The sequence below is a fragment of the Melanerpes formicivorus genome, unplaced genomic scaffold (genome assembly GCF_026170545.1).
Source record: "Melanerpes formicivorus ecotype bairdi unplaced genomic scaffold, bMelFor1.0.p_v2 SCAF_12, whole genome shotgun sequence".
Lineage (NCBI taxonomy): Eukaryota > Metazoa > Chordata > Aves > Piciformes > Picidae > Melanerpes > Melanerpes formicivorus.
In genome coordinates, this window is record NW_027142364.1 from 2,526,297 (window position 1) to 2,538,389 (window position 12,093).

General features: G+C 42.8%; 1 protein-coding gene across 6 annotated transcripts in view; it reads right to left on the reverse strand.

The window, feature by feature from the left end:
* Positions 1 to 2,299: 2,299 nt before the first annotated feature.
* Positions 2,300 to 12,093, reverse strand: part of MECOM (MDS1 and EVI1 complex locus) — a 363,007-nt gene continuing 353,213 nt past the window's right edge. For all 6 annotated transcript variants that reach the window (XM_068144954.1, XM_068144955.1, XM_068144953.1 and 3 more), the window contains 5 exons: positions 9,920 to 10,089; positions 8,681 to 8,825; positions 5,691 to 5,927; positions 4,963 to 5,149; positions 2,300 to 4,061 (listed from right to left, as the gene is read on the reverse strand). In XM_068144954.1, coding sequence (XP_068001055.1) covers positions 3,927 to 4,061; positions 4,963 to 5,149; positions 5,691 to 5,927; positions 8,681 to 8,825; positions 9,920 to 10,089 — 874 coding nt within the window. In that variant the 3' untranslated portion in view covers positions 2,300 to 3,926. The remainder of the gene's footprint in view (positions 4,062 to 4,962; positions 5,150 to 5,690; positions 5,928 to 8,680; positions 8,826 to 9,919; positions 10,090 to 12,093) is intronic.

The window sequence follows — 12,093 nt, forward strand, 5'->3', positions numbered from 1 at the left end:
TCTCAACTATGGATTTTTTTGGTCATTCTGGCAAGTCAGCATTTGGCTATCAGCCAGCCAAGCCACTGCTTCCCAGTGTCATCCCCACAGGCAGCAGTTGGGTGCATCACCAGCTCGACCTCAAGGCCTCGCAACAGCAAAGGAGACCTTGCACCAATCCTACCTGTAAAAGGACTGAAATACTTCTGTTTTCTAGAACAGTGTTTTGAAGCTTAAAGGCCTGGTCTGAATCCCTCCAAAGGTCTATTAAGAGACCCTTGTGAATTCCCATCTGGAGTACTGTGTCCAGTTCTGATGCCCCAACACAAGCAGCCCCTTGAATTGCTAGAGTGGGTCCAGAGCAGGGACACAAAGACGATCAGAGGGCTGGAGCACCTCCCCTGTGGGGACAGGCTGAGAGAGCCGGGGTGGGGGGGGGCGGGGAGAAAGGCTTCCAGAACATGAAAAAGGCCTACAGGAAAGCTGGAGTGGGATCCTTTACAAGGAGCTGTAGTAACACGATGAGAGGGAATGGATTGAAGCTTGGGGAGGGCACATTCAGACTGGATGTTAGAAAGGCTCTGGGCAGCCTGATCTAGTGTGGGGTGTCCCTGCCCACGGCAGGGGGGTTGGAACTTGATGATCCTTGTGGTCCCTTCCAACCCTGACTGATACTATGATACAGTGAGGGGGGAGAAATGCTGGAATAGGTTGCCCAGGGATATCATGGATGCCCCCTCCCCAAAGGTATTCAAGGCTAGGTTGGATGAGGCCTTGAGCAACCTGGCCCAGTGGAAGGTGCCCCTACCCACAGCAAGGGGGTTGGAAGTAGATGATCTTTAATGTCCCTTCCACTCCAAACCATTCTGTAAGCCTATGACTCTTAAACTGCATGACAAAGTCCAAGATGCTTCACAGTGCTGTGTCCAGTTCTGGGCCCCTCAGTTTAGGAAAGATGTTGAGTTGCTGGAACGTGTCCAGAGAAGGGCAACAAAGCTGGGGAGGGGTCTGCCAAGTCTTTCTCTTCAGTTACAAGATGCTTACATTCTTTTCTAAGTCAAAGATCAAACATGGCTTTCTCTAACTAAAGCGAGGGCACATCTGCCAGGTTCTGCACTTTGGCCACAACATCCCCATGCAGTGCTACAGGCTGGGGTCAGAGTGGCTGGAGAGCGGCCAGGCAGAGAGGGACCTGGGGGTACTAGTTGAAAGTAGACTGAACATGAGCCAGCATGTGCCAAGAAGGCCAATGGCATCCTGGCCTGCATCAGGAACAGTGTGGCCAGCAGGAGCAGGGAAGTCATTGTCTCCCTGTACTCAGCACTAGTTAGGCCACACCTTGAGTCCTGTGTCCAGTTCTGGGCCCCTCAGTTTAGGAAAGATGTTGAGTTGCTGGAAGGTGTCCAGAGAAGGGCAACAAAGCTGGGGAGGGGTTTGGACCACAAGCTCTATGAGGAGAGGCTGAGGGAGCTGGGGTTGCTTAGCCTGGAGAAGAGGAGGCTCAGGGGAGACCTTATTGCTGTCTACAGCTACCTGAAGGGAGGTTGTAGCCAGGTGGGGGTTGGCCTCTTCTCCCAGGCAAGCAAGAGGACACAGTCTCAAGCTGTGCCAAGGGAGGTTTAGGCTGGAGGTTAGGAAGTTCTTCATAGAAAGAGTGATAGTCCATTGGAATGTGCTGCCCATGGAGGTGGTGGAGTCACCATCACTGGAGGTGTTCAGGAAGAGAATGGATGGGGTGCTTGGTGCCATGGTTTAGTTGATTTGACATTGTTGGGTGAGAGGCTGGACTCCACCATCTCAAAGGTCATTTCCAACCTGGTCTATTCTATTCTACCCTATCCTCAGGCAACCCTTATTTTCCTGGCCCCCCAGGCACCGACTTTGCTCCCCAGGCTGTAGGTGACCTAAGCCATTTTCGGCAAGACAAAAAAGGGGGGGAGAAAAAGCAATAATAAAAAAGATCTTCTGTTTTGTAGTCCTTTATTATTTTTTTTTTTTAAAGTTGATCCTCCCATAGTAATGTACTGAAATGCATAACAGTTACATTGTACAAAGCATTTAAAGAAAGTACCTCAACTCGCCGATTATTTCCAAAACAAATGAGATTATAAACAAAAGGAAAAAAAAAAACAACAACAACAATAAATCTGGTCCCTCACTAAAGGCCAAAAAAAAAAATAAAATTAAAATAATAATAAAACAACCCCCAAAAAAATAAAATAAACCAACAAACCCAGAAAAAAAAATAAAACAACACAACCAAACCCCCAGAAAAATAACTGAATACCTTCTGTTATTTATTTCCTTTTTTTTCCCTCTCTTCAAACATAAATTTGGAACACTTCATCTTACAAATAGGATTAACATGAACATAACATCACACAAGCTCGCAGACGACCAGCATAAAATATTGGGTACAGGTGGGGTGGGGTTGTGGGTTTGGTGTTTTTGGGTTTTTTTTTTTGCTTTTTTTTTGCTTTTTTCTCCTTTTAATCAGAAGAATCATGCTTTCATGAAGAAATTATAACTTGTTTATACAATCGAATCGATTTACTGTATTACAAAAACAAATAAAAATAAGAACTCCTAAGTCGCTTCTAGTAGTTATTTAATTCATTAAAAGGCAAGAGAAAAAAAAACAACCCAACAACAAACCAAAAGAAACAAAAAGAAACACCAAAAAAAAACAACCCCAAACCCCCAAAAAATCCAAAAAATAAAATAAAAGAGGAATGTAAGAAAATTTCAAACACTGTTTTGCACTCCCATATACACAGATCAGTTCGCCTCACTCATTTTCAAAGCACATGGGTGCCTTACACCGTAAGGCAGTGGGGGACTGGAGCAGTGCTGTTTGTTCTCCCAACAGTGCTATTTCAATCAACAAACAATCGTTTGCCAACAAATAAATACATGGTACACAAGACACAAAGAAGAAATCAGAGGGGGAAGGGGAGGGGGGGTAGGAAAAACAACAAAATAGTGACATGATTGTCAAAAATCAAAAAGCTCCTCACAATGATTGGGACTAGTGGTGCTGTCGATGGACGCGGTGCTCTCACGGAATTATCTGGATGATTTAGCTTCTTGGAGTAGTGAACATTCATAGTTTACAATATACACAAGCCTCTTAGGTGTTGTTTCTCACAGAGTTCTTTTTTTGTGTTTGGGGTTTTTTTTTTTCCTCTTTCTCTCTTTTTTTTATTTTTCTCCTTGGTTTTTTTTTTTTTTTCCTCCTTTTTTTTTGTTCTTTTTGGTGTTTTTTTATTTATTTTCCTAACAACGCAGTCGAGAAGGCAAAAAGAATTACGGAGAGAACAAAACATTCCCTGTTTACTTCTTCCTACGGTTACGATGGATAGTGTGCATTGGATAGAACTAGCTTCTTCCTCTGAAGGGCTAAAATGCATAAAGCTTTAACGAAGAGATTTGTACATAAAAGCGACTGTTCCCAATCCTGTGTCAAACTAGCTGATACAAAAAAGAGAGAATCAATTCAGTTCCTACTTTAAAGGAGTGCCCATGTGTGTATCAACGCAGTCTTAAACCCTTTCGCCCCTGCCCCTCAAAGCCGGGTGACCTGGAAGACAACTTTTCCCGGCCCCAAGTTTACAGAATCCGCTGAAGTTTTATTTTTTATTTTACTCATTTAATTTTTTCTTTCCTTTTTTATTTTGTTTTTTTTTTTTTTTTTTTTAAGTAAGTCGTATTGATCCTCCAGAAGTCAGCAGCTGCCTTTGCTGTGCAAAACAAAAATATTGAGAATAAATAGTTTTTCTTTTCTTTTCTTTTTAAAATTATTCAGTTTAAGGTCACTGGACTTTAAATGAGTGACCCTGCAGATTTATAAGGCATTCTGCTCAGCAGTCTTTTTAAATAGTCATATAGGAAAGAGCCATGCTACTGGGTTTGGACTTGGTCCCATTCTCGTGTAAGACTTCGCAATGTCATACGTGGCTGATGGATTGAATGGCGCTGGACTCTGCCGCGGCTCTCGCCATGCTGTGCCACACGTTGGGAGAATTGTGGGATGCGGAATGGAGGGAGTCCTTTTCGGAGAGAGACAGCATCATGGCATATGCCTGCGCGGGGAAAAGAAGGAGGACAAAGAGATCAGAGATCCCTCAGCTCCGAGCTGAGCCTGGAGCCGTGCCACCCCTACGCGGTCAGGGCATCATTTAGACTACAGCTGCTGTTCTCGACTTATTTGAAGAACATCAAAATGCATTAGGTAAAACCACTGTCAGCCTTTTCACTGACACTTTTGACTCACTAATAGCAATAATAATTTCTGCTTTCATCTGGCTCTGAGAAACCTTTGATTGTAGACAAGGTCCCAGAGTCTCCTTTGCCTTCAGACTCTTGGCACAGGAGGCTCTTTTTAAGAGCCTGAGGAATCACATTGTCCCTTGGCTGGTCCTGTTTTTCACCAAATACCACAGTCTCCTTTGCTGACCTTTTCCACAGGCACATGCTGCAGTTTTTAGAACAGGAATCTCTCAAAGGGGTTGAAAAGACCCATTTTAATTAATGTTTTAAAAAAAGGTCAAGAAATAGCCCTAGGATCTCAGTCTATTTATTGCTATTTTAAAAACATCCCGAGGACCTAGAGGTAGTAACATCCCAAACTTCAAAAAGCCAAGCCAGCCAGAAGATCACATCACATCCCTGTGAGGCTGCAGCTAAACTCGACTCCACTAGCTGTCTGAAAGCACAATGGGGCTACACCTTCTTGAGCCACTTCTGTGGGTGGCAGACAGGAACAAAAACAGCACAAGAAGCAGGAAAATCCTCTGTTCTCAAGGACCAGAGCACCCCATCGTGTCTCCTGGGTGTGGTGGGAGGTTTGGGCAGGCTGAGGTGTGCAGATGTGGAGCACGGCTGTGCCTGATCAAGCTGGAATGACCCTGCCTGCCACAAGCTAACAGCCAAATCCTTCGAGTATTTGGCAACAATAACATTTTAACTGAGTTAAGCTCTTACCTGGGATTTGGATTTCCTGTACAATGGTTGCTTTAGGTCCTCTGGCAGCTGGGAAGTATTGAAAGCTGCCAATTCAGCTTCGCTATATTGATTTTCTTCCATTTTCCTCATTTTGAGGCTATCGGTGAAGTGCCTTATGTGGTCCAAAGCTGAAAGTCCAGTCGTCTTATACTCCTCCTCTTTATACCTACAAAAACATTAGGTTTTAACATCAATTCTATGATTCTCTTCATGTTCCCTTGTCTTCCAATTTACAGATCTGAGCAGTTACCCCTTTTTTATGTGCATAAACCACCTTGGAATTGTGATCCTGCAATAAAAGATATTCCACTTTTTCTATTTTTCTGAAGAAGTGGGCAGTGGAAGCAGGGAAGGGAGAGGTTGTCTCCCTCCTGGTGCCTCCACAGCCTTTCACAAGAATGGTATAGGAGATCCAGGTCGGTTTACAGAGCAGATAACGTCTCTCCCATGAACATTTCCTGTCTCACCCATAACCCGACAATAGCTCCCTGAGCACATTTATTTTCCCCCTTAAGGGCTACAGATTGCATGAAGAGACAGAAAACAGGCTGGTCATGACCCAAACACAACCCCAGGTTGCTATCGTAACCGGGAAGCTGGCTACTTGGGACTGGTTCCCACAGCACACAGTTTGGTGTTGGCACTCTTGTATGGTTTATTGTTCGTATTTCACGTATCGGGCACACCAATACCCGGAAGGAACCAACCTGCCAGGGGAAGCTTTGCAGTTCATGTCCAAAGTACTTGTTTCCTCATAATCCTCCTCTGGAGTTCCCTCATGCATGTCACTTGTAACAGGCTCTTTGACTGCTTTCCCTGCCATTTCACTCTCTTCATCTTCCTCATCCATCATTACTTCGTCTTCTGCCTCTTCGTCATCCAGCAAATCTGAGTTCTGGCTGGCTACCATGGCTTTTTCATCCTTAAAGTGGCTGCCATTCATTCTGAAAGTACCAACAAACCCAAGCAATAAGCACAGAGCAGTTATGAAATCTCGCCAGCAGATTATTGTAGGCAGAGCTGAAAAGGATCTGTCCCAGTGGAATAAAGTGATTTCTGTATTTTACATCTTGTTTAGCTTCAGCCATTCAGGCAGTATTGGAGAACATTCCACTCAAAAAAGATCAGTGGGATGTTACAGTACCATCAGCACAGGACTTTCCTCTTATCCTGCTGAAACTACTGTTCAGGCAGAGGTACGTTCAGATACCCATTCCAAATTTTCTCATGCCTTATTTCATCTCATGTTTCCAATCATATATATACACATACTCTGAACAAAACAACTCATTGCCTTTTAACAGAAGCTGCAAGGGCCAAGAACTCTAAAAACCAGATCCAGTATTTTTAAAAACTGACATCCAGGTCTGCAATTTAGAGTTTTCCAGTCAAGATTACATGCTTAATTAATTTTTACACAGTACCACCCATTGGGAAACTATACTACTTCACTGAATATATGGATTGAATACATGGGAACCTAAGGAACTTCAGCTGAAGACCTGAAGAGCCTTCTGCAATATTGCCTCCACACCGAACTACATTATTAACTAATTTGAAGGGTAAAAAGTAATGAAAAGAAAGGTCAGATAGCTTTTTAAGTGCATTTATTCTTATTAAATGAGTAATTACAGCACTACACACATGGAAAACCATTTGGCCTACCCGCTGCTATTACGCTGCCCTTTGCTTTCAGACAATGACTTCTCTTAACTACTTCCTACAGGATTCTATCAAGGACATAATGCCCACACAGTGAAACAGGGGCTCATTTGCTAATGGTCTCAACCCTCCAGGATTCTGATCATTGTGACCACTTTGGTAAACGAGAGCTAAAGAGATTTGCCATCGCAGCATTGCCAAGTGCACGGCCAGAGGTAGCGCTGATGTGAAAGAGCTCAAGTGGCTGGAGCCACAGGAATTCATTGCCACCAGCCTGCGCTGCGATACATAGCACGGAGGCCTTGATTCATCTATTGTTCTGACTGTGCAAAAGGTCCTTACTCTTCCAGGAATACAGTTATAAAAATGGAAACTTTATTGTCCACCCGCAGTTTGCTTTAGACCCTCGTGTGCTTCAAACTGTGCAGGACAATATGGAATGGACCAAAACTTGGAGCAAGATAAGCAAGGATGAGCTTTAGCAGGGTATTTGGGATTTAGTGCTACGACTTTGCTGTTGTAGCAGAGGTGCTTGCTTAGGGAGCAGAGCTGGTTTCTTACATAACAGCAGCATCATTTCCCCAAACACAACGGAGTTTCATCTATTTCCCGAGCAAATTCCAGCTTACTGTGAAAATTTTAGGATTGCATTAATAAAAAGCTAAGGAATGGGCTGTTTATACCACTGCATCAGAAAAATCTGAAGCTGTGCAGAGTTAGAAGAGCTGAAACAGCCACCCCCCTCCAAGATAATCAGAGCAGTATCTCTTTATCATCTTTTATTTAAGCAGGCAGAAATATGAAATTGTTGAGCAGTTTGGGCTGCCAGCTTGCTTGTTATGCTCAATTGGGGCTGCTAGAAATGAAAGGGAGATGGACTACAACCAAAGTAACAAAAGCCATGTGATTAAGAAAACAGATTCTCTAATTATGCTTTCAAATGCAGCAATTTGCCAGGGATAAAATATCCATCAAGAGCAGTCTGAAGTGCCAAATTTAGAAAGGAAACACTGCACAACCCAGCAACCTTTCCACTTTGCTGACTTCCTGTCGGAGGACATGTTGAGACCAGATGTGCAAAGAAAAAATCCCAAACCTTCATTGCCAATCAAGAGGGACTGAAATTTGAATATGCATGTAATCACTTAATCCAATACTTCTGTGGAAATTGCTTTATGTCCACCATTTTCATCCCTTAACAAAGGCCTCTGGAAATTGAGAGGATGGTGAAGTGAGTTTGTCACCAACAGTATGAATTTTTTGATGCCGATAAGGTGATGCCAATTCCAAAGTGCAAATAATGCATAATGCAAAGCCAGCCTCAAAGAAGTATGTATGGCTGATGTGTGTAACCATTCCACAGCCTTTTCTGCTTAGCTGTATTTTCATTAGCTGAAAACATTTAGAAGTGGTTTCTCTTCCCTTAGTTCAGAGGAACAGAACCGCTCAGATACTTAATAAATCTTAATAAGAAAAAGTCACTCACTGTGGACTACCAACATCAACCCACGGCCTCACACAATTTTTTGCTAGTCAGCATCTCATTTGGGATTGAGTTACTTACAGGAAAAGACTTTCAGTGAGAAAGCTCCATTTGATCCAAGAATTTAGCTTAGTCTACTTTATTAATTACACATTTATATTGCATTTAAACCATAAGGGCTCTCTGCATTCAGCCACAGGATGTAGAATTCACCTGTTCTGCCGAGAAAGTGAAATGAGGGCATTTTTCAGCAGACTTAAACCAGTGATGGGAAATTGAAACTAAGAACTCCTTGTGCAAGAAGAAATGTGTTCTGCCCACCATCTGCCACTGGAAATATGCTCATACATGATGGGGAGGAAATCAACACGTTCCTTTTCCTAAGACACCGTGGTGAAGACCAAAGCAAGCAGATTGCTAAAATTACTCCATCTTTTAGCAATCTGCTTGCTGAAAGATTGCTGAAAGTGATCATCAACATAAGTGAAAAATCAGAGCTGATCTGGAAAAGGAGGAGTGGCACCTTTTGAAAGCAGATCAGTTGCAACTCACCTCTCCTCTGAGTTTCGGGGGGACTGATTGTTGTGGTTGCTGTTTCCAATAAAATTCCTGATTTCTGTGAAATAAGAATCTTCCTTGTCATCTAGAATTGCCCCTGTGCTTTCCAGTTCTGAGTGAGGTGAGGATGTTGCAGTACCTTGAAACAAAACAGAAGATTTGTGTTGTTGCTCTTTTACATTTTCTGTATTTAACTATTTATCCAAAATTAAAATTAAAACAATGGGCGAGAGCCAGAAAAAAGTGATCCATCAGCTTTTGGCCACAAACCTACTAATTAAAAGGGAAATATTACTACCCATGGGCTAAGGTGGTTTCCAGCCAAAACAACCTCTGTCATTCTGGGTGCCATTCTCACGGCTTATAATCACTTTTGCCAAGTATCTATTTCAACATTTCCCTCCTGTTCCTTTGTGACTCTAAGACTGTCAGTCAATAACTGTATCAGCCCGATGGCTGAGTCAAGCAAACTAAGCTTCACTTTAGTTACTAATTATACAGATTTGTTTAAAATATGGAGCAGCCACTGACATAATCATCCAGGTTCATTAGCACAGTGAGCCTGGTGACAGAGGTCTTTCTCTCAGCATTGTGGTAAAGGCAGCCTTGCATTCACTGCATGTACCTGCTTATTGCCAGTGGAGCAAAACATAGACTGAAAAGTCTTCAGGCAGGGTATTCATTAAGCCCTGCAGATACATAACCCAGACCAACGATATCCACTACCTGCTGCTGCCTTTGCTGTGGCTGCGTGGTGACCGATTGGCTTTGGGATTTAGGAGGCACCATTACCACCATTACCTCCATAACAGCGAGTGCTTTGCAGCTCCTGACAGTGGGAGTATTACGGAAGGTGCCAAGAAAATCTTTTAGAGTGCCCCTTGAGACTCTAAATTGAGGACTCCTATTGAGAGCCAAGCGATTGTGGAGCTGGGATTAAACCAATTTTCCCAGTCTGCTCTCAAAACACTATGGTTGGCTCAATTAAAACCAAAAAGAAAAGACATCATATCCAGCAGCATTAAGTTATACAAGGGTACAAGGGTTTCTGCTGGGATGTTTAAACCACTTTAAATGTCAGCAGAGCTTAGGCACTTACATATTTTCCTGAAGCTCCGCTCATCAGAGCGGACGGCGCAGAGCAACGTGTGCCTAGAGACACTCAGTAGCTTTGAAGGTATGTGAAGGCTGGTGGTAGGAAGGGGAGGCTGAGGAAGGAAAAGGCATACGTACCAGACACGTTCCCATTCTCATGCTTTTTCAGATGTCTGTCAAGATTGGTTTGTTGACCAAAACACCTGTCACACAAGTGACACTTGAATGGCTTCTCTTTATTGTGGATGTTACGGACGTGCCTCTGCAGGTTAGAAGATATGCTGAAGGACCTGTCACAGTATTTGCATCTGAAAAAAAAAAAACAAACCAAACCATGTGGTTAGAAAAGGGCTTGTTAGTAGCTGGAGATGTAAGATTTGTCCTAAGAGACATGAAGCACCTTCTGGGCTCAGCCTCAGTACTCAACTGCAACTCCTTGCTCCCTGCTGAGGCAAAATCCTCCCTGAAATAAAGGCAAGTTTTGCCTGAAGAGCTTGAGAGCTCTCTTGGAATGGAGAGATCACTTCTACGGTGGCTTTTTGAGCTTTAATTCGCATTGGGTTTTAAATTTTAAATGCTGCCTTTAGGAATAAACATAATATTTCAGAGTTAAAGGCATCAAATTAGCTAGGGTAATTGATTCCCATGTTTTTAGAACTGTTGCACGCAAAGTTGGGAAGTTTGAAAACAGTAGAGCAGTAACTCTATTGTTTCATGTGCTGCCAATACAATACAATTAAACACTTCTGGAAAAAAAAAAAACCAACACATGAAACAGATCTCTTCTAATGCTCAAATAAGGTAAAAAAAAGGGCTGTTTCTTTTCCTATTCTAAATTATACTGCGTGATTAAATCTTTTCTTGAGGAATTAGCTTGCTCGATTGCTAATCCCAGAGGAAATTTGGTTATCTTGCAAAAACCAGCAATAAACAATCCCAACCTTTAATACCGTGCCAATGTGAGTAGTTTAGTCTATCACTCTGGTACCAGAGGCATCAATTTTCATACTCTGTAGTGATTTGGAGTCCCTAAAGCCTTTACTGTATTGCTCTTTAAGCCATTACTAAGTCATACTATAACTATTCCAAATTCTCTGACTGGCAACCAGCCAACAGTCTTCACCACTTTAGTTTTTCAATCTTTTCCTTCTCCTGTGCCTCTCTTAGGCTTGTCGATGATGTCAATTTTTTTTTCCAGTGCTGAAATCCTCCATTACACTACTAATTGCTCATGGCTTCTAGGTAGTGGATGGGTATAACATGCATCAGGACCTTCCTTCAATAAAATGAAACGTGAATCTCATTTCCTAAAGAGACTAAAGGCAAAAAACCATATTGTTTCCTCACAAACAATGAGCTTACTCTGCTCTTTACAGCTCATAAAATGCAGAAATTGGTGCATTTGTTTTACTGGAACATGAACTGGCGTCCTTCCAGCTGATTTAAATTAAGTCTTTCATTTTTAGGAAGGTGAAGCTTCTATCCACATTTCTGCACATGACTGTCCTGGTTACACTATCACACACATATTCTTATCAACAAGAGAGTACACCCACATGGGTTTTGGTTAAGCAGACCTCAGAAAGGATCCAGATCAGACAGGAAACAAATGAAATACAGCAATGCCTTTGCAACTGGGACCTTTCAGAAATCAGATGATTGACGAATCACCAAAACTTTAGGCTGCAAACACCACCACAGAAAAAAACCCCACATTTTTGCAAGAGAAAAATGTAACTGTGAGCCCTACTGAAAATCACTTCAGCCTTGCTGGTTCAGAAGTGCCAGCATGGCAGGACTTAGAGCAGGCTCCCAGTTCCTGAAAGGTGCCTACAACAAAGCTGGGAAGAGACATTTTACTTGGGCTTGTAGTACTAGGATGAGGGGGAATGGATTGAAGCTTGAGGAGGGGAGATTTTCACTAGGTATTAAGAAGAAATTCTTTACATTAAGGGTTGTGAGACACTGGAACAGGTTGCCCAGGGAGATCATAGATGCCCCTTCCCTGGAGGTTTTCAAAGCCGTGTTGCATGAAGCCTTGAGCAGCCTGGTCTAGTGGAAGGTGTCCCTGCCAATGCCAGGAAGGCTGGAACTAGATGAACTTTAAGGCCCCTTCCAACCTAAAGCATTCTATGAATTTACTAATCTATGCCTTGTGGATGGGCAACTGCCTAAAGCCAAAAGAATTTCATTAACTGGGACCAAAACCTTCCCCCATGTCCACAGTTCCAATGCTGTAGCATCAATGTCTGGATGAGCACAAAAAGCTCTGTTTGAGCCCATACCACAATGGTGAGTCATCACTGGGCTAA